The sequence below is a fragment of the Vigna unguiculata genome, chromosome 6 (genome assembly GCF_037176805.1).
Source record: "Vigna unguiculata cultivar grain cowpea cultivar isolate G323 ecotype 2 chromosome 6, ASM3717680v1, whole genome shotgun sequence".
NCBI lineage: Eukaryota > Viridiplantae > Streptophyta > Magnoliopsida > Fabales > Fabaceae > Vigna > Vigna unguiculata.
In genome coordinates, this window is record NC_140797.1 from 37,363,403 (window position 1) to 37,383,930 (window position 20,528).

General features: G+C 28.7%; 1 protein-coding gene and 1 long non-coding RNA gene across 2 annotated transcripts; both read right to left on the reverse strand.

The window, feature by feature from the left end:
- Window positions 1-419: 419 nt before the first annotated feature.
- Window positions 420-9,230, reverse strand: LOC114188051 (uncharacterized). Its single transcript, XM_028076546.2, has 6 exons — window positions 8,684-9,230; window positions 8,077-8,253; window positions 6,021-6,146; window positions 5,473-5,673; window positions 3,513-3,680; window positions 420-1,024 (listed from the first exon to the last, which is right to left on the reverse strand). The coding sequence occupies exons 1-6, from the start codon at window positions 8,957-8,959 to the stop codon at window positions 632-634; spliced, it is 1,341 nt and encodes a 446-aa protein (XP_027932347.2). The 5' UTR covers window positions 8,960-9,230; the 3' UTR covers window positions 420-631.
- Window positions 9,231-12,758: 3,528 nt separating this feature from the next.
- Window positions 12,759-17,256, reverse strand: LOC114189233 (uncharacterized). The gene is made up of 4 exons (XR_003605582.2): window positions 16,957-17,256; window positions 16,461-16,611; window positions 16,014-16,078; window positions 12,759-13,515 (listed from the first exon to the last, which is right to left on the reverse strand). It is a non-coding gene; the product is annotated as an uncharacterized LOC114189233 (long non-coding RNA).
- Window positions 17,257-20,528: the final 3,272 nt, after the last annotated feature.

Consider the following 20,528-nt stretch of genomic DNA (forward strand, 5'->3'; position numbering starts at 1 on the left):
CATATTTTCTGATTTGGATCTGTTTTGCATTGATGTACATCCTAATGAAAAAGCAATCCACAGAAAGCATTTTTTTTCAAATATTATAAGCTTTTACTGAAGGTTAAAGTTTATGCTTTCGGTTAAACTTCAAACCCTCTAAACAAAAAGAATTTTGTGTATTAACGAAAATTTATTATGGTCGAGGTTTACCTTCATTGGTGATTAGATTACTTGTTTATGGCAATTATGTAGAGAAGCTATTTACGTGGCACACGCTGTTTTAGGGGTATTTGGTCTCTAAATAAAAGAAGAAGTAATGTGAATGTGATAGATAAAATTAATTATAATTGAATTCGACGTATAGTATCAATTAATATAAGTATTAAATGAGTTGATGACAATAGAAGAAATAAAATTAGACATGTTATACACCATGATACAGGAATTTGTTCATGTATTGCTGCTTTGACATAAGTAGCGTATGCTGATATAATGAAAAAATAAAAAAATAAAACCCAAAGTTACACAATATAAGGTTAAGGTATAAAATTACATCAAGGTAATGTCACCCACCAGCAGCATATAAATAATAACAAATAAAAGAAGTATAAAAAGTGGTGCACCACCATTTCAAGAGACGCGTTTCATGTTATTTTGCATCATGTCCTGTGATGGAAGAGATGCTTCTAGTGGCTTCAGAATTCCATGAATCCTTTACGATTTTAACATCCTTTGCAGATATAGTAGATGGGATGCCTCTGGTTAATTCTGAACTGATACCAAGGTTGGGATCTGGAGACTGTGATGAGGGGGTTGTGGGTGTAGTAAAAGAATCCAGGGATATATTAGGCACTTGGGGAAGGTTAAGAGGGTTAACTTCAGTGACTTCTTCAGTACTCTCGTCGAAGTAGACAACATCCTGCATTGTAAGTTGGTGGTATTCAACAACCTCCCTTAGAAAGCGATTCTCACGGGCATAAACTGAGTTTTCGTGCGCCAGGCGAGCTTTTTCAGCAAGCAGAGATTCAAGTTGCAGTCGTATCTGTAATGAGAATTAGAAAAGTATGTTCACAACACAATTTCCGTGAGGACTCAATGTGAGTTAAATCCGATAATCCAATCAATTGGGTGTTTTTGGTTCCTTTTTCTGAATGACATTGGGAAGTGGGCGAGTGACACAAGTGTTTTGAAAAAACGCAAACAATAGAGAAGAGGAAAAGTACAAGGGGAAGGATAACATGGTTTGGGGTCCATATACAATAGATGAGCTTATAAACTAACACTGTTTAATAAAAGTCAAACAAAATGATAACTATCAAATCATATAGTAACTATCAAAATATTAACCCAACCATCAAATCATATGATAACTATCTTGATAACCAGGAATAAAATAGAACATGTAGTCAAATGGTCAACAAATACTTATATTATGCATTATAAAAGAATGTGACAAAGTATTTGTTGGATATCACATCAATAAGAAAATATGGTAAAATTATTATAGTCTATAAGGGAGTGAGTGCATAAGCTGATAGTCTAATTACTATAGTATATAGTCAAATTTTTTGGTTCCTTTTTCTGAATGACATTGGGAAGTAGAGCGAGTGATAGAAGTTTTTTGAAAAAACACAAACAATAGAGAAGAGGAAAAGAACTAGGGGAAGGATAACATGGGTTGGGTCCATATATACAATAAGTGACCTTAGAAACTTACACTGTTTAAATAAAGTCAAATAAATTGTGAACTAACCCAACTATCAAATCATATGATAACTATCTTGATAACCAGGAATAAAATAGAACATGTCAAATGGTCAACAAATACTCTTATATTATGCATCATAAAAGGGTGTGACAAAGTATCAGTTGGATATCACATATCAACAAGAAAATAGTCAAATTATTATAGTATATAACGGAGTGCATAAGCCGAACCCGAACCCATCAAACTAACATGCTGATGGGTTTAGTCATTTTGTAGGATTGAGTTGGCCGAAGAGTTAGATGTATTGGAGATTTCATATGATCTAGTGATATGACGATTATGACATGATGCTTCATAATGGAATGCGCAAGGTTAAACTATCTATGACACGTCATAGACCATTCATCAACCCCACATGTTGGTTTGATGGGTTCAGTCACTTCAATAACACAACTATTTTAAAAATTAAAAAATAAAATCTATTCTTTTAACTTAAACAGGTTAGCCTGCCTGATTGTTCCCATGGAGCCAACTCAACTTAGATGAAAACATAAATAGGCTTGGGCACCTGGCCCTAATTGTTGTAAGCAAATTATACATAGGCCAACCAGCATTAGCCACCTCAGCTTAAGTTTAAATTAGATGGGCTCGTAGAAAAAAAAAAGTGTTAAAAACATAATTAAGAAACTTTTTCATAGGAATTTGAAGGAAAAAAGTAAAAATGAAATAAAATTCTACATTAGCTAGAATTAGTTTATATACAAGTTAAAAAATAAAAAATATGGAAAAATTAAGATTGTCTCTACATATTAATTTATGCCTAAGCTAATTTTAATTAACGAAAAAATTGATTTTATGCTTTGTTTTTTTTTTCAATAAGTGCTTATGGAGAAATTTGTTCAAATAGATCATAAAGGGTTTTACCTTTTGATGTTGTTCGATTGAGAGAATGGGGGAGATGGAAATAAAATAGAATGTTTGGTGAGAGAAGAAAAGTAAAGAAATAATTTTAAAAATGGTGGAACTCATCAATTATTTCTAACCTACTTTTATTCTCTCCATCTCTTCTCTATTCCTTTTCAATCAAAACACATTTAATTTCTACATTATTTCTCATCTAGTTCTACTCTGGCAACTTATGTTTTTCTCTCTCTTTAATTCCTATCCTCTCTACCCAACAAAACATTAGCATTAATGTGCTAAATATAAGACATGTGAGCTCCACAGGGATGCACAATGTCAGCTTCTAATATCTTTACAGTTGATCCATAAAGAGTCAAGTTAAACTTAAACTTTAAAAAGAAGAAAACTTGAAGTCTAGCAAGTAAAAGGGTCAACCATCCAAGAATAATTCTAAAATTGTAACGAAAATGACAACCAGAAAATAAGCAGGCTGCAATGTTATTAAAGCACTACTATCATACATTATAAGTTTAAACCCCTGAATGCGTAGCATAAAATTAAAAATAGCTAGCCAGTGCACAAGGCTTCCACCTATATAGGGTTTGAAGCGCGTTAAACATAAGTGGCTTTATCATTAGGTGCCGTGAATTTAAAGATCAATAAACACCACGTCATAAAACGCATAAAATAATTCATAACTGAAACAAAAGTAATGGCCAACTGTGCTCAAAATATTAGATTGGAAAAGGGGACATGTGAAATCAAATATGTGAAAACAATATCAAATATGCGGAGAAATCAAATATGTGAAAAGAATATCAGATGATAACCTTCTCTATGCCACTGAAATATGCATAAAAGGGGAACTAATGAAATTGAAAAACCAAAAGGATAAAAAAGGACAATGAGACATGCATACCAAATCATCATCATCATCTTGGTTGCCACCCCTTTCACGATTCTCACGGAGGATTTTATTTTCTTCCTCTAGCTGAGCGCATCGATCCTTTGCAAAAGCTAGATCAGCTTTGACAGTCTTCAACTCCCGAAGAAGTAGTTTTGCTTTGGCAGCCATTGCCATTGAAACCTGTGACAAACAAAAATGCAAACAACGCATCTTATGAAGAAAATCACGATATATCACAGAAGCTGGTAAATGATATCAACTTGGTACCATGCTAGGAATAATTCAGTCATAAACTTTAATAATGATCATGAAACAAACATACTGAAAATCAACTTTTTTTCCATTGGAGAAAGGGGAATATAGAAAGCAGGAATATTAAACATGATCTTTTATCTAAAGAAACACGCGCAAAAAGGAAATACAAAAATATTCATGCATTAGTGATGGTATCAATCCAACACACAGTATATAAGAATAGTAAAGGCAAAATAATGAGTTGAGAGAAACCTGAAAAGTAACACCAAAGTATTAATTTGGCATTACTCTTACTTCAGCGGTAGAGTCCACAAGATTGACCTAGGATAATTATGGCTATGGCTATGTGCAAGATTTAGGGCCACAGTTTTTATAAATAGCTACAGGTTTGCAAATTAATTTTGTGAAGATCAAATTAGTGGTTAAATTTAGAAGGTGAGAAGAGATATATTCAATGGAAACTAGGGACATAAGCATCACTATGAATTTGATTATCAATATTCAACATAGCAAATGATGATTATCCAGATAGGCGGGCAGGTAGGGTTCCATATTATCAATTATGGGAGATTTAAGGTTTAATTAAAAAAACATGGTTAGTTGAAGAGTGCTAAAGAGATAATGCAACTTTAACTCTATCATCCTTTTAAGTTTCAACATCAAGGCTGCCCCTTCAATAGAAATATAGAAATATCATTTCCTTTTATATCTTTTTAGCTGAAGATTTCACAAAAACAAGTTCATCTGTGAGAAACATGAAACTGTCGGTGAAAAATAATTTTGAAGAAAAACTAGCTAATGCACTACTGAATCTTTCTTCAAACTGAACAATAATCATTGAAATTTTTAAAAATTCTTACACATCTATTCAAATTTCGAGTGTTATAAACTCCATAAATTTAAAATAAAAAAAAATATATTGACTTATAAAAATGTAATTAATTGATAACAAAAAAAAAAACATTTTAAGGTTTGACAGTCCAACATTCAAATACAGATGTGTGATCCAGACTCTAAATACAAATAAAGAAAAATGATTGCTTTCTTTAAGCTCGCTTACACCCATTAACTGCGAAGGTCAGACAACAATCTCTTACCATCTATCAATGCATATTGGACCAATACATATTCTACCTTGAAACAAACACAAGACAATATACAAAAGGATAGTGTTATAAATAAGGGAATTGGATTTGTTTGATACGGTTATAATTATGCTGTATGTATATGAGCACAGGTACCTATGTGATTTGACTGAGATGGCTACTCCACACAACACATCCGATTTGTAATTTTAGAATTTAAAAAATTAAAAGAAATTCATTGCGTAAAAAAATGTGTGTTTATTTCATATACTTTGATTCGAATTTGATGAGTGACTGTTTTTGTATTATGTAAATTATCAAATTGTATCTTCACATCCCATGTATTGATTACCATGAATCCTAAGATATAAGCTTCAATAAATAGACACATTCAAAATTGTCCACCTTTAATCATATATCTATTATTTAATTAACTGAATCTGAGAAAGCAAGATATTTACAGCACAAACAAATATTAATTCAGTATATTTTAAGAGCATGAACTAAAAACGAAAGAAAAATGTAAAAAGAAAAAACATGGACCTAGAATATTGAGCAATATTGATGTTGCACAAGTTAACCACACATGTATTTCTACCACAATAAAAAGTGATACACAGTTGCCACCTTACGTCGCGTGATGCTTTCAGTTGAAGTTCTTGGTCTGTTTGCTTAGGTGACATCTGGTTTCGCAATTGGGATTGTTGATGAACTGTATTAGAATGGTTTCTCTCCTGATTTTGTCCTTCAAAGCTACCAGGCTTCTTCCTGATATGCCTACGAGTTTCGTGAATGATATCTGAAGTCCGGTTCTCAACAATTGTTAAACCTTCCTACACAAATGAATTAGCACAGGTGCTAAGAAATCACAACACATACTTTTTGGAAGGAAAAGAAGTTTGAAATTTGTATTTGAAGCCTGACAAGAAATAATATAACCAACAACCTACTACAATAACATTCTCATCCCTATCTACATAAGCCCACAAGGCAAATGCATAGTAAAAAATCTAACATAGAAATAAAAGGACACATGCCATCCTCACCATAACCAAGAATTCTAATATAGATCTAAATGTCTAATACATTTGAAAGATTGAAGACACCAAGTAAAGAACATGCTTATAATTAGACAAGAGAAATTTAATACGTAAGCAAAAATGTTCACATCAAACCTCACCTCCAAAGATTTACCAATGGTACCACCAATATGAGTAAGAGATGATGTGATAGCATCTAATCCCTTCATAAATGCTGGACTGTCCCTTCTGAGATTGTTCTCCTCTGGGTGATTTGGATTTTGGAACTACAAAGAGAATGACAATAGCATCTAATTTTAAAGTTCAAAAAATAATGAACAATCAACTATACAAGCCCACCAAAAGAATATCACAACAATTCAAATTCAGAAATTGGAAGTGTTATGATATTTATTGCCCTCCTCAGTGTTCTGTAAATAGTTATTTGTTATATCAGTAGAGTTACCATTTCAAACAAGGACACAGATTGGCCGCAGTTTTGCAGCAATCTTTTTTTGTCTCTGATGCACCTAACAGGTTTCTTAATCCATCTTTTATATGTACTTCACTTCACCTTCTTCCATTTAATCTGATATCGATAAACCTTATTTTCTACTAAAAAAGAAAATAAATACTTTGATAAAAGCACGTTTACTATCTGGCGGGTTAGCCTTTTACATTTTAGTGGAAGAAATCCATAGCTGTCAATCACACATAACATCAGCTGACGGCAAAAAATGCCACAGGGAAAAAGTGAAAACAGGGAATAATCACCATTTTGATGTTGTGATGTTCGTTAGATGTATTTTAATGTTCTTAAACTCGAGGATCAGAAGGAAACAAAAGTTCATGACTTGACCTGTAAGAGTTATGCGTATGCAAAAAACTATATCCTGTGCATACATTAAAAATAATACAGAAAAGAAAAATAACTCAAGAAATCATATATGTTAAGATCCAATACATAAACACAACTCAAAATAGGTTAACAAGTGATAAATTTACTCACAATAACAAACAAATTCATAATTACTTAAAATACAAACAAACTATCCAAGGACATCATTCATGTCAAAATTACGTTAGTACATGATCTACCTCATTCTATGAAGCACAGACACAACTCTTCAATATTGTGTCTTGGTGTGAAACGTATCGAACACTCACAACATCCATATGACACATGTCAGACAATCCACTAAAGTGTCGAACTAAAAAAAGGTTTCTTGCGATTTAAACACTTCCAGATGCATCTCCAACACAACTTTTAGTGGGGAAACACATATGCAACTTCAACATGAAAATTTTAGAAGACAGATTTTTTAATTTCAGAAGTTGGAGAACTAGAAAGTTATTGAGTAAGCTTCTACTTCCCCTATTTCCTTCCATCTGGTGCTGCTCATTCACGACTTCCATTGCTTGCAACTTCTCTCAACACTTATTCCCACTTCTTGACTTCCATAATTCCTACAGGCTTCTTCATTTTTTTGAATCACAACACTTCTATTGCTTGCAAAAGGAGTGGCTAGCTTTTCACTTAAATTTCTTTATTTCATGTACGTGGCTTCATTTCTTTCATACTACTGACAGAAGTATTGAGGACTTAAAAAAATCATATGCGAAGGAATGGCCAGAACAGTAACAAGCAAGCTCGCTCGTAAATGGCCAAAAAATGTTATGTGATTGATGCCAGAAGTTTAGCAGGAGAAAGGTAGGTCTTTGTCAGTAGATATGCAAGTGAAGGGGAAGATACCTTTTCTGATTTGATTCTATGAAAAGGGGGGCAAATTTCCAAGATTGTTGCCTTAAAAGAGCATCAAATGATACATTCCAGAACCAAAAAAGGGGTTTTCACTCATGAATACTAAATTGGAAGATATGGCCAAATTTCATGCAAAAGCAGCTGCAATTCAGCTATACAAAACAGCACCACAACAGGCCACACATGCAAAACTGCTATAGAAGCGTTATGGCTATCACACATGATTATGTGTGTATCCCTACAAAATAAAATTCACCTTTTCTTTTGTGAAGAACAAACTACAAAATTAAACTATGATATGATTGTTTACAATGATTAAATACAAGATCCTTCCATAATCTTGACCCCCTTCAAAACCTCAGCTTCAAATCAGTGAAATCATATTTAACTGACTTCCAGACATAAAATACAAAGCAGCATCTCTGGAGAGAATTAAGATATAATTCCAAACTCACCTTGCCCCTAGATGCTGCACCAGGCAATTGTGACCTTCCCACTCCAGCCATTTCAGATTGCTGGGGTACATTATCATCCTCGATAATCGATTTGGCTTTTCTGGCTAGAACAGCCCAAAATCCATTCTTGGATTCGTTCATGTTCTTCATAGATGTATATTCATAGGGTCTTGAATCCTATATATACAGCACCACATTTAGAAAAATGACTACAATTTTGAATCAACACAATGATACATATTAAAAGGCTACATATTAAAAGAGACGGAGAAAGTAGCATATCTACAAAAGAATTTCCAACCTTAAACGCATTCACTCATAAGAAAATAAAATAAAACCATACTTTTAACAGGATTTCTTTAACAAATTCACTGATGCAGAGATTTTACGAAGCTCTTTCAAACTAAACTATTCTATTTCCCTTTGCCTATTCTCCATTTAAGAAGATTTCTCTAATTTTCTTCTCGGTTCATAAACAAATATTCAATAAACCCTATCCAGCAGAAACCTCATAAGCAATAACACACAACGCACAAATTGAAATCAAACAAGTACAGTCACACTTAGCGTACATCGGAATTTTCATATTTTATAGAGAGGAGTGGACCTTGGAAGAAGGAGGAGGAGTTGGAATGGGTTCAGAAGGAGCTGTCGGAGAAGAAGTGGAGGAGAGACCATAGAGAGAGGACAGCGAAGAGTCGCGACGCGCCGAAGAAGCTCTGATAGCTTTCGCAGCAAGAGAAGACGAAGAGGACGACGAAGCTGAACTTTCAACGAAGTCGTTTGACGGCGGAAAGGAGTTAGGGTTTCGAGTGTTTTCGTCTTCGAAGGTCGAAAACGAAGGTCTCGAAAACCCTTGCTGCTGTCTCCGTCTATACGCCATGGAATCAATCCACCAAGATTTTCTGGATCAAACGAATCAATCACAGCAAAGAAAAAACACCGAAAGGATTCGCACTAGAAACAAACGGAACTGGCGCCACCGCCAGTGCCACCGTATCGGAGCTACCGGAAACAGCTTCCGCCCTCGAATCCGGATCCGATCGCGAACCACCGTCCGAAGACTGTGTATGTGCGCCACTGACAGAGTTTATCAAAATAAATTTATTTTTCAATGTAATATAAAATTGGGATATCAGTCAGTGTCTGAGTCTACCTCTTTCCTTGTCTCTACTGCTTCAACTAATAATCACTGCATAGTTTATTCTTTTATGATTTGAGAGCTGTTTTAGTGGGAAAAACTAAATGCAAAATAAATAAATAAATAAAATAAAGGGAAGAAAAATAGTATAAAAAATATGTATGTGTCATTGGTGTCTTTTTCTTTTTTAAATATTATTTGATAATCTGTATAATAAATAAACTTATTTAAATGCTGTGTAAATTTTATTTAAAAATAAAATAAAATAAAATTCATATAGTTCAGGAGAATAAAAAACATGAAACATCTTATTATTTTTATTTTGATCGGTTACATTTGTTACGTTCATGTTAAATGTAAGAAAAATTTTAATGTAAATAAATTTTAAAAATTTACCGTAGATATTTATTTATATTTTAGACAAAATTTTATTATAAATAATTATTTTAATCTAAAAGTTCAAATTAAAAAATAGTTAAGTTTAAAAACATGGGACTTAAAGATAAAACTCATAAAATAATTATTTTAGTTTAAAATTTATTATTTAAAAAATAAAATTAAAAAAAGTGTACAGCAAAAATAAGAATATAGATCAAATATTAGAGCTTTTTTTAAACTTAACTATTTTTTAATTTTAATTTGTAAATTAAAATAATTATTTATAATAAAAGAAATTCTAAAAAATAAATAAAAATTATCTACAATAAATTTGTAAAATTTATTTATATTTAAAAAATAAAAATAAGGAAATAAGGATAAGAGAAAAAGAGAAAAAATGGAAAAAAAAAATCTAATTGTTATAACTTATTTAGGAAGTGATGAAACTCATCCTTCAAGGTGCAAATGGAATTCATGTTTCTAACATTTATTAGACGTGATAAAAAGAAAATATTATTTTACGACAAAAACCACAATTACAATCGGAAGAATGTAAAAATCGCACATATACTTCTCAAAACGACTAATTTATTCCGATCAAGCTCCGATTTATTACAGGTTGATGATTTAATGAGTTAATCTAATTCGATTCTCTTTTTAGCGAGAAAAAAATTTGAATCTGGTCCAGTCCACCACGTATTGGTAGGTTAAAAGGGTTAGTTCATGGGTTCACTTAATTAAATAAAATATAATTTTTTTATTTTGTTTTCTCAAAACTAAATTATAATTCTAATTAAAATCTAAATAAACTTTAATACAATCCAAATACAAACCAAAATAAAAAAAAATACAAATTATTTGTGTTAGTTAAAAAAAAAAAAACTAACATAACCCAAATGTAAAACTCTACTTAATAAAAAATACTTATGTGACCTTTTTATCTGCGGATCGATGAGCCAACCTAGTTCACCACGGATTCAACCCATATGAGTTGAATTCTAGATGAGTCAGGTAAAAAATTAACCCGTATTAAAATTTGTAAAAGAATTTCACCCTTTGTATTATTTCAATTTTAAATCAATTTTTGATATAAGTTTTGTTATTAGAGGATTTATTATTTGTAGTAACATTTTTGTAGTTATATTTATTAAAAATGTTACTGTATCTATATTATAGTTATATTTTTTTAAAAGTGTTAATATAAATACTATTTTCAGTAATATCGTAACATTTTAAAAATATTATCATAGATAAATTTATTTATTATCTAATATTATTTTAATAATATGTTATTAACACTATAAAGAAGTGATTCAATATAAACTTATTTTAAAACTAATTTTAACTAATTATTTCCTATGTCATTTGCTACTTCTAATATATCTTTCTAATTACATTTAAAATGTTATACTACCTTCCTAAATTGTCATTCAGATTATTATATATATTATTACAATTATTATTATTATTATTATTATTATGATTATTACTACTATAATTATTATTTATTATTATTACAATTATTATAATTATTATTACTAACTTAAATACATATGTTATTTGCATTTTTTAAATATTTATAAATTATTTAAATTTTAAAAGTAGTAATAAGAGGATAAAATTAAAAAAAAAACATATATAATTATAAATGTAACAATAAATAATTATAAACATATATTATTATTATTATCACTATTACTATAGAATTATCATTATTATTACTACTATCACTACTATCACTGTCACTATTATTATTATTATTATTATTATTATTATTATTATCACCATTATTATTATTATTTTATTATTATATTATTATTATTATCACTATTACTATTACTATTACTATTGTTATTACTATTATGGTTATTATTATTACTATTACTATTGTTATTACTATTACGGTTATTATTATTACTATCACTATTGTTATCACTATTATTATACTATTATCATTATTACTATTATTATTTTTAGAGTCATCAAAATGAATTATAACCCGCGAGCTAACTCGACTCATCACAGGTTCAGGTCGGGTTGGATAGAAAAATAAATTATAAATTTCAGTACAAGTTAAAAATGAACCCAACCCACTAAGAACCCGACTCATTCGGGTTGAAACCGTGATGAGCCGGAATGGCTCACAAACCCGCCAATAAATTTTAAATATTAAATTAATATATATATATATATATATATATGTATATATATTATATATGTATATATTATATATGTATATATTATATATATATATATATATTATATGTATATATTATATATATTATATGTATATATTATATATATTATATGTATATATTATATATATTATATACGTATACATTAAATATATTATATATGCATAATATAATATAATATTAAAAAAATAAAACTTAAACTTAAATGTTATTCTTTTTAATTTATCATTGTATCTTTTTGTTTGTGGTTATCACCTTGAATCTGCTTTTTTCAAATTTCACATTATTTGATTGTTCATCATTTTCATGGTTGTAATTTCTATCTTTCATCTTTTTTCTTTACTTTTACTTTATATTTTATTCATTCAAGATTCTAATACTATAGTTTGATAAGTGACAAGTATGATTTGATGTTAGATAGTAATTTATATTTTTGTGATTTTGGTTTGTATTTGAAGTTTAACATAATTTGGGATTTTATTTGGATTGTATTGAAATTTATTTAGATTTTAATCGAAATTATAATTTAGTTTTCTTGAGATTGAAGAAAAAAATTGTGCTTTTTTTTTTAAATAAGTGAGTCAGTGAGCCAACCCGTGGTGGGTTGAGTCGGGTTCTAATTTTGTTGCCTCGTTAATAAGTGAGCCAGGTTGGGTTGACCCACTATATGGCCAACACGTCGTGGACCGAGCCGAGTTGGGTCAGGTTATCCGTTTTGACAGCTCTAATTATTCTTACTATTGTTATTATTATGCTATTATTATCACTATTATTATTAATATTAATATTAATATTAATATTAATATTATTAATATTAATATTATTATTATTGTTATTATTATTAATAATAATATTATTATTATAATAATATTATTAATATTATTATTGTTATTATTGTTATTATTATTTTTATTGTATATGATTGGTACTATTTTAGTACGAAACTAGACGATTTTAAGAACCCTCTCTGTGTCAAAGCTCCTTCTATTCCTCTCTGGACTTCTCTTAGATCTGCTTGCTGTATGAACTCTAAGGGTGGGGTTACCTGTAGTCACTTTGACACTCAAGTCAAATAGTGATTTGATATGAGGTGTATGTAGTTAAGTGAGAAAACATACCTTTACGTGTTCACTAAACCATAATTTATAATAATCTCTTGATGAACCTGTTATTATTATTTGCGGGCCGTTTGTATTCGAGGATCAACTCTTACCTTTCTGACTAAGGTTGTACGCGTCGATTCTTTTCTTATTGACTGAGATTATGTGCCTGGCCTGCATTTTGTCAAAGATCAACTCTTTCCTTTTTGGCTAAGATTTGTTCGTCTATACTTCGCCCAACATCAACTCTTTCCTTTTTGGCTGAGATTTGTTTGAATGTACGTCGACAAACATCAACTCTTTCCTTTTTTGCTGAGATTTGTTCGTTTGTACCCTGTCAAGGATTAGTTCTTTCTTTACTTAATGAGTTTGCGCGCTGCTCCTCTGTACCTCTGCAAAATGGTCCCATTTTCCATCCATCACACTATTAGGCCGGGATATACATGACCAAAAGGGCTGAGATATATCCAGCCTTCTTTGCCTTCCCATGTCCCTTTTGCGCTCTATGTTTTGTTGTACCTGAAAAATGGGGCACCCCAGCAACTGAGCCAAGGCGAAACCGGACCCTGCTTGGGCCGAGATGATCCCAACCATCTATCCTCCACGGTTGGGCCGAGATAAACATCTGAAATATGCATTGGGAATAAAAGCAATTTTATAAGGTTTTCAAATATTGGAGGCACAATATCAAACAAAGTTAAAAGACTTTAAAAATTAGAGACACTATACCATCTCAAATTATTGGACTTTCAAAATTAAAGGAACAACAGTTACCCGTGATCAATACCAAAAGTTTGATGAAACATTTCAAAGGGAAAACTTAGATACCCACCTAACCGAATTTCATTTGACTTTCTAACCAATACCAAATATCAAAAGTTGAAGTACAATCTCAACTCAATTAAACTAGATAGAAAAAATAAATTGAATTCAGTAAATTCAGTAAAGAGGTCAAAACCAACGTTTTATCCCTCATTGGACAAAAATATCATATTACCAGATTACAGAGATACCTTAGATATAGTTATCCTAAATTTTCAAAAACAATAAAAAACTGTCAATTACATTTAGAATGCACTTGTAACTCATACTTACAAAATGAATAAATATGAAGTAAGATTATAATCTAGAATCATTCCACTTTGGGCCAACAACGCATCAAAAGATAGCTAAAGAGTTCATCAACAGTTTGAATAATAAGAGGTAACTCAAAAGCAATAACACTACATGAATAACACGGCATCAAAATTTTCTCAAAATTTACAATAAAAAATCAATTTTATAATTTATTTATATATTTAACAAAACATGGTATATAAAAATAAAAACTACATGATTAAGAATTGTAAATCATATATAATACATAGTATTTGATGAATTCAAGGATAAAAAAAACGGAACTTGTGGTGACCAAATTAGCCTAGTTTCACTACTTTAGGGACAAGGCTTCCTCTAAATCCAATCAATTAAAGTCTTTCCTTCCCTCTGTGATTTGAGTTTCTTCATTTATATAAAAGAATTATGTAAATTTTACTATAAATGTGGATGCACCTTTATATAATATTGACTTTTAAAAAGAAGTCGTAGATCATTAATAATCTGTTTTCTCAAATGTATATTATTCAATAATTTAGTAATTATATTTAATTAAAAATACAATATATATTATAAATAATAATTGTAATTAGATGCTTTAATTATATATTTAATAATCACATTAAATAATTTAATTATTTTTTATATTTTAATTAATTATATTATTTCTCAATGGTATTTTAAATATATTAGTCAGGTATAACATTTAATTAAATTAAAATGTAATTTTCTTAAAATTGAAGAATGAATCAAAATTGTAAATTTTAAAAAATAAAGACTAAAAAATAAAAGAGAGACCAAAATTAAAATTTAATCATCAAAACTATTTATAATGTGTGTGCATAATAAATAAATAAATAAATATATATATATATATATATATATATACTAACGAACACATATGCACGATAATGTTTGTTTTGATATTTTAATTTTTCAAAAATTTAAGTTAAGATCAATAATAAATATATAATTAATTTTTAAATAGAAATTATGAGAAACAAAATCAAATATAAACATTTAAAATATGCATTGGGAATAAATGCAATTTTATAGGGTTTTCAAATATTGGAGACACAATATCAAACAAAGTTAAAGAACTTTAAAAATTGGAGGCACTATACCATCTCAAGTTATTGGAAATGCTATATTAATAAACCCAAATAAAGAGTTAGAAAGTCAATAAATTAGAATGAATAATTCAAAAAATTTCTAACAATGTAATAAATATTTATCATCTCGTTAAATTGATGGAAGCAACATAATATTAACATCAAACAATTATATAGAAACATAAACATGTTTTAAAAATTAACGTACCTGAAGAATACAATTATTTGTTTCCCTTTTTTTTTATTCCTCTCACCACAATGATTATTCTCAATAACACAATCCTAAGTTCAAAAATTCATAACTAATTTATCAAAAATCTTACACTAAAAATTCAGCATATATTATGAGGGGCAACTTTGATATACTCATACAAAAATTTTAAACATAAGCAAAAACTCTAATTGTATTCTACCAATTACACTTAAAATGAGCACCTTGCCCATATTCGCAAAATAAATAAATATGAAGTTAAATTATAATCCGAAAATTTTCTACTTTGGCCCAAAAAACCGTTCACTTGTGAAACAAAATAATGGAAGGCAAACAAAAGAGTATGAATGTGTGAGCATAATGACCATAATTATTAATGAACATAATCAAGCTACAGCTGCTGGAGGTTGATCCTCTTCCTAATAATTATTTCCCATATAGACAGAATAGTGTGTCATATATAGTGATTTCTGAACCATTGGACAAGTTTTTGTAGAATGACGTAGGGAAATTATTTGTTATACACTAGTTTGGTTTGGTACTACTATTTTATGAAAAGAATTAAAAAAAAACACTATAAAAAGAATAACAGCTACAATTCATTTATTGACCAGAAAACAGTGAGAAATTTTTAGTAAAAGCAAAAGTAAGCATTTTTTTTTTCAGACCGAAAGAACTAAAAGTTGCTTTCTAAGATTCACGCACCTTAGAACTTCCTGATGGTTGCCTTCCTTCTATGAGAAGTCATATTTGATCTACCATATGTGTACCTTTGGTAAAAAAAAAAACAGAAGAGAAACAACAATAACAAATGAAAAACATGGGTCATTTGTAAAGAAATGATAGAATAATAGAATGTTGTACCAAAACAAAACAAAATTTGTGGAATCGAAAGCAGCTTCAGTGTCTGTCCAAATTATTAGTAAATTTTAGTTGCGCTTTACCACCATCAGAAAGTTTTATAGCGGTTTTACAGTTTACACTACTAGAAACTCTTCTATGTGGTATTAGCACCAGAGACCAAAATTTAACTTCATTGTATGTTTATGAACTAAATTGACAATTTTTTCGGAAGAGAACTAAAACTTTAAATAGAGACAACTATAGCAACCAAACAAATATATAGTTTAACCTTCAAGAATAGGTGTTTACCTTGTATACAACTATGTCTATGTGAAAGATGTCAAGATATCTGAGTAATAAGCATGTACAAGAAAAATCCATCCACTGTAGCAACATCAGAAAGAGGGGAGCCAAATGGTTGTAAGCAAATTTCATTTGGAGAAGAGTGTCACCCTTGGTCCTGGTTATTTCAACAGCCAAAGGATTCGTTTTTCATCAAAGGAAATAAGTTAATGTATGTCCAAGAGGTTGTTAACTGAACATTGTCACATTAACACCATAGCAACACTTATCATAAATAATCAGACAATGTTTGATAAAGAAATAAGCATCTCAACAAAGAAAGGTTACATAATAATGTCCCATTTTATAAACTTCCAAATAAAGAAAAAGAAAATCAATGAAAATTTTCCCAACCAATCAATTAATATAATAACATAATGTAGATAATACATTAACATACACAGAGGTAAAAGCACACCAATGAGGTTTCTTTTAAAGCAAGAACAGCAAGAACAACACTCACCCGTAGGTACTCCCTCCAAGACTGCCTCTTGCATTTTCTTTCAGAAATAACACTCTCATTTGCGAAAGATTACGGTAACGGATATGTGGAATATGGAGAAAACAAAAAGAAAACGAATATACCAGGTGGTGACGGAGGTGACGCACGTGGTGGCGACGGCGGAAAGAATCGGTGGATTGGAGTTTTGTGTCGAACCTATATCGGGAATCACGATTCAGTGTTCCTGTTTTGAGGAGCGAATGAAGATTGATGAAGAGATGGAGAAAAAGGAAAGGGAGAGAAAGAAGGGTGAGTGCAAGAAACCTGAAATTCAAAAGCCCTATAAAATGAATGTTATAAAGTATAATATAGGTAAAGTTTAAACCGACCGTAAATATTGTATACTTTTTTTTTTTTTAATTATTGCCATTTTATTGTAACCGCAAGACACTTACTAGTGAGTGCTCTCAATAACAATAATTAAAAGAATTTAGTGAATTCAGTGGAGTTTGAATGACTAATATAAAAATCCATTTTAAAAATAGTTAATGGTATATTTTTATTCTTGAAAATGCCCCGGAAACGTCAAAAATAACTCAACTCTCTTTTTTTTTTTACAGATTATCCTATCATTAATTCTTTTAAAATTGATTTATTCGAGTCTTCGATCACTCGATGTATGTTCATATTTTTAAAGTAAAAATTTACTTTCATCTCTTTATTTCATATTTAATAAATATACAAATTTCGTCATCGTTCCATAAAACATGAGTATATATATAATGGTGACTTTACTCTTCCCTTTACTTTTTCAGATATTAATAAAATAGATTCAAATAATATTCATGCTAACAAGTTCATTAGTCATCCTCACAAGCAACACTCAAACACCATCCAACATAACTAGAACGATGTTTGTATTCCTTTCAAAAAATAATAATTTTTGAGTTATAAAAATAAAACATGTATACCCGCTTTAATACTTCATTTGATACAAATAGCGGAAAAAAAGGAAATTGATTTTTTTTTTACACTTGACAATCCTATTTCATGAATAATATAGTATTAAAAAAAGTATAATTTTGTATTTATAAAAAATAAAAAATAAAACTAAATATAAAGTAGATGTAAAATTTTATTGGATATTAATCCGAAAAAGATATAAAGTCCTCATAAGTGTGGGAATAATTGATATTTCAAAGAGAAGCCTTATTAATCGGATAGTAATAAAATAATGAGTAATGATACTTAATACAAAATTTTACAAAACTTTTTTGGACACATTTAATTTTATTTTTAACTATTTTTACTTTTATATATATATATATATATATATATATATATATATATTTATTTATTTTTATGACTATTTTATTCTTATCCTATATTGTTCGGTTGAGAATGTGTGTTAAAATATTATTAGCGGGAATTGACTTGAAAATAACTGTCTAAAATAATTAGTCTAATCTGTGTTAATCATTACAATAATATTGTTAATGAAAACATTACTCATACTTGTTACAGCTTAATAAATTGATGTGTCAATGTATCAGCACGTAATATACAATAACATCGGATTATTAAATAAATAATATATAATTGTTTATGAAATATTATAAATAAATATATATATATATATATATATATATATATATATATATATATATATATAATATTATGAGTTCTATGTTAAAATAAGTGACAAATTTTCATAAAAAATTTGAAGAAATCAAAATAATATATTCAAATTTTATATTTAATTATTATTACTAATATAATATAATATATATATATATATATAATTTAATTTGAAAAAACGAAAGTAATATATTCAAATTTTATATATTTAATTATTATTATCAATATAATAAAATATATATATATATATATATATATATATATATATATATATATATTTTTTTTAAATGTATAGTTTTGAAATTATATTTGATATGAAATTCATTTTAAATAATTTTTTCTAATTTCATTTCTTTTTTGTATATTCTCATATTTTAGAATGCTTTTTTATAATAAGTTTCTAATAATTAATATGAAATATTATGTCTATAATTCAAAAGAATTAGTATAAAACTTCTCCGTTATAATTATTTGAATCTTAAAAATTGATTATCTAATTTAACAATTGAATTCTTAGTATCATGTTTGAAAAAGGTGAAGAAGTAAATTTGTATTGTTTTCATCTTCAAGGTATCTTCCATTCTATCAATTTAAAACAAATGAATCTATTATTTTATTTTTCATTAATATACTTATTTTAAAAAATTAAGACTATTTAAAAAATAATTTATCAAAATTTGAGAGACGTAATTACTAAAAAAATGATAATCATGTAACATTTAAGAAATGGTTATGAAAAAACATATAGTATATAACTTTTCTTTTTATATTCATAAAAAAATAAATATACAAAAAACTCATATGATGAAAAAAAACAATTAAATATCCAACTAATATTTTCCTATAAAGAGAAAGGAGATAGTTACTTTTGTTTATCTTGAAAGAGAACGGATAAAAACAAAAAAAAAAAAGATATGCAAGAGTAATAAATGAATTTATTATGTTTAATTTTTAATTTTATTATTTATTAATATTAAATATTATAAAAAAATAAAATAAATCTAAAAATATTTAAAAATATTTTAAAAAAATAAAAAAATCTTGGGAGGCCATGTATCTCTAAACACCTTCTAAGGTCCGCCACATATTATAATAGAAGATTATCTATATTTTTAATATATATGAATATAAATTATCCACGAATTTAATTTTCTGAAAATTCTTCAAATATCTCGAATGACTTCTATCGCGGAGGTTCCTCAAGTACATATGAAAGATTACACCTCATGTAATGTTAAAATAGGTATACATATTAAAAGCAACTTTGTGACGGTTATACTACTAAGATTTTGTTTTTTAGAAAGAAATAAGAAAAAAAACATATACAAAGATGTTTGTAAAATAAAATTTTAAATTTATGAAACGAAAATTTTCTTTGCACTTGAAAAATTATAATTTAAAAATATATATATCTATATCTATTTCATACATACAATTGTTTTATGCAATTATTTTTTTTACATTCAAACAAATTGTTTACATTGGCATTTCAACTCGTTACTCAAACAAAAATAAGTTATAATAACAATAATAATAATAATAATTCATTACAAAAGTAATCAATGATTAAAATAATGTAATTCTTATTAGAAAAACTAAGTTTGAAAATTAATTGGGTCCAAGTTGGGTTAGTGAGACTCTAATGACAAGTTAAAATTGTTTGGTAATTAAATTTATGGTGAACAAGGACCTCTAGAGATCACGGAACTCTCAGTAAGTGGTCAGGAACTTTCTCTCAACGGAGACGAGGGATCCCACAACAAGTGACAAGTGACCTTTCAGCAAGTGACAAGAGACCTCTCAATTGAGACAAGTGACCTCTTAGTTGATACCAGGGACCTCTCAACAAGTAACCAATGACCTCTCAGCAAGTAACCATGGACCTCTCAGCATTGTGGACCTTTGCTATGACCAAGGGGGCCATGGCCCCCCCAAATTTTTTTATGTTTATATAA

Coding starts and splice junctions, on each gene's coding strand:
- LOC114188051 (XM_028076546.2), bottom strand. CDS start 8,959: ATGGCGTATAGACGGAGACAGCAGCAAGGGTTTTCGAGACCTTCGTTT. Junction 5,674..6,020: donor CCATTGGTAAATCTTTGGAG/GTGAGGTTTGAT, acceptor TCATTTGTGTAG/GAAGGTTTAACAATTGTTGA. Junction 3,681..5,472: donor AACTGAAAGCATCACGCGAC/GTAAGGTGGCAA, acceptor TGTTTGTCACAG/GTTTCAATGGCAATGGCTGC.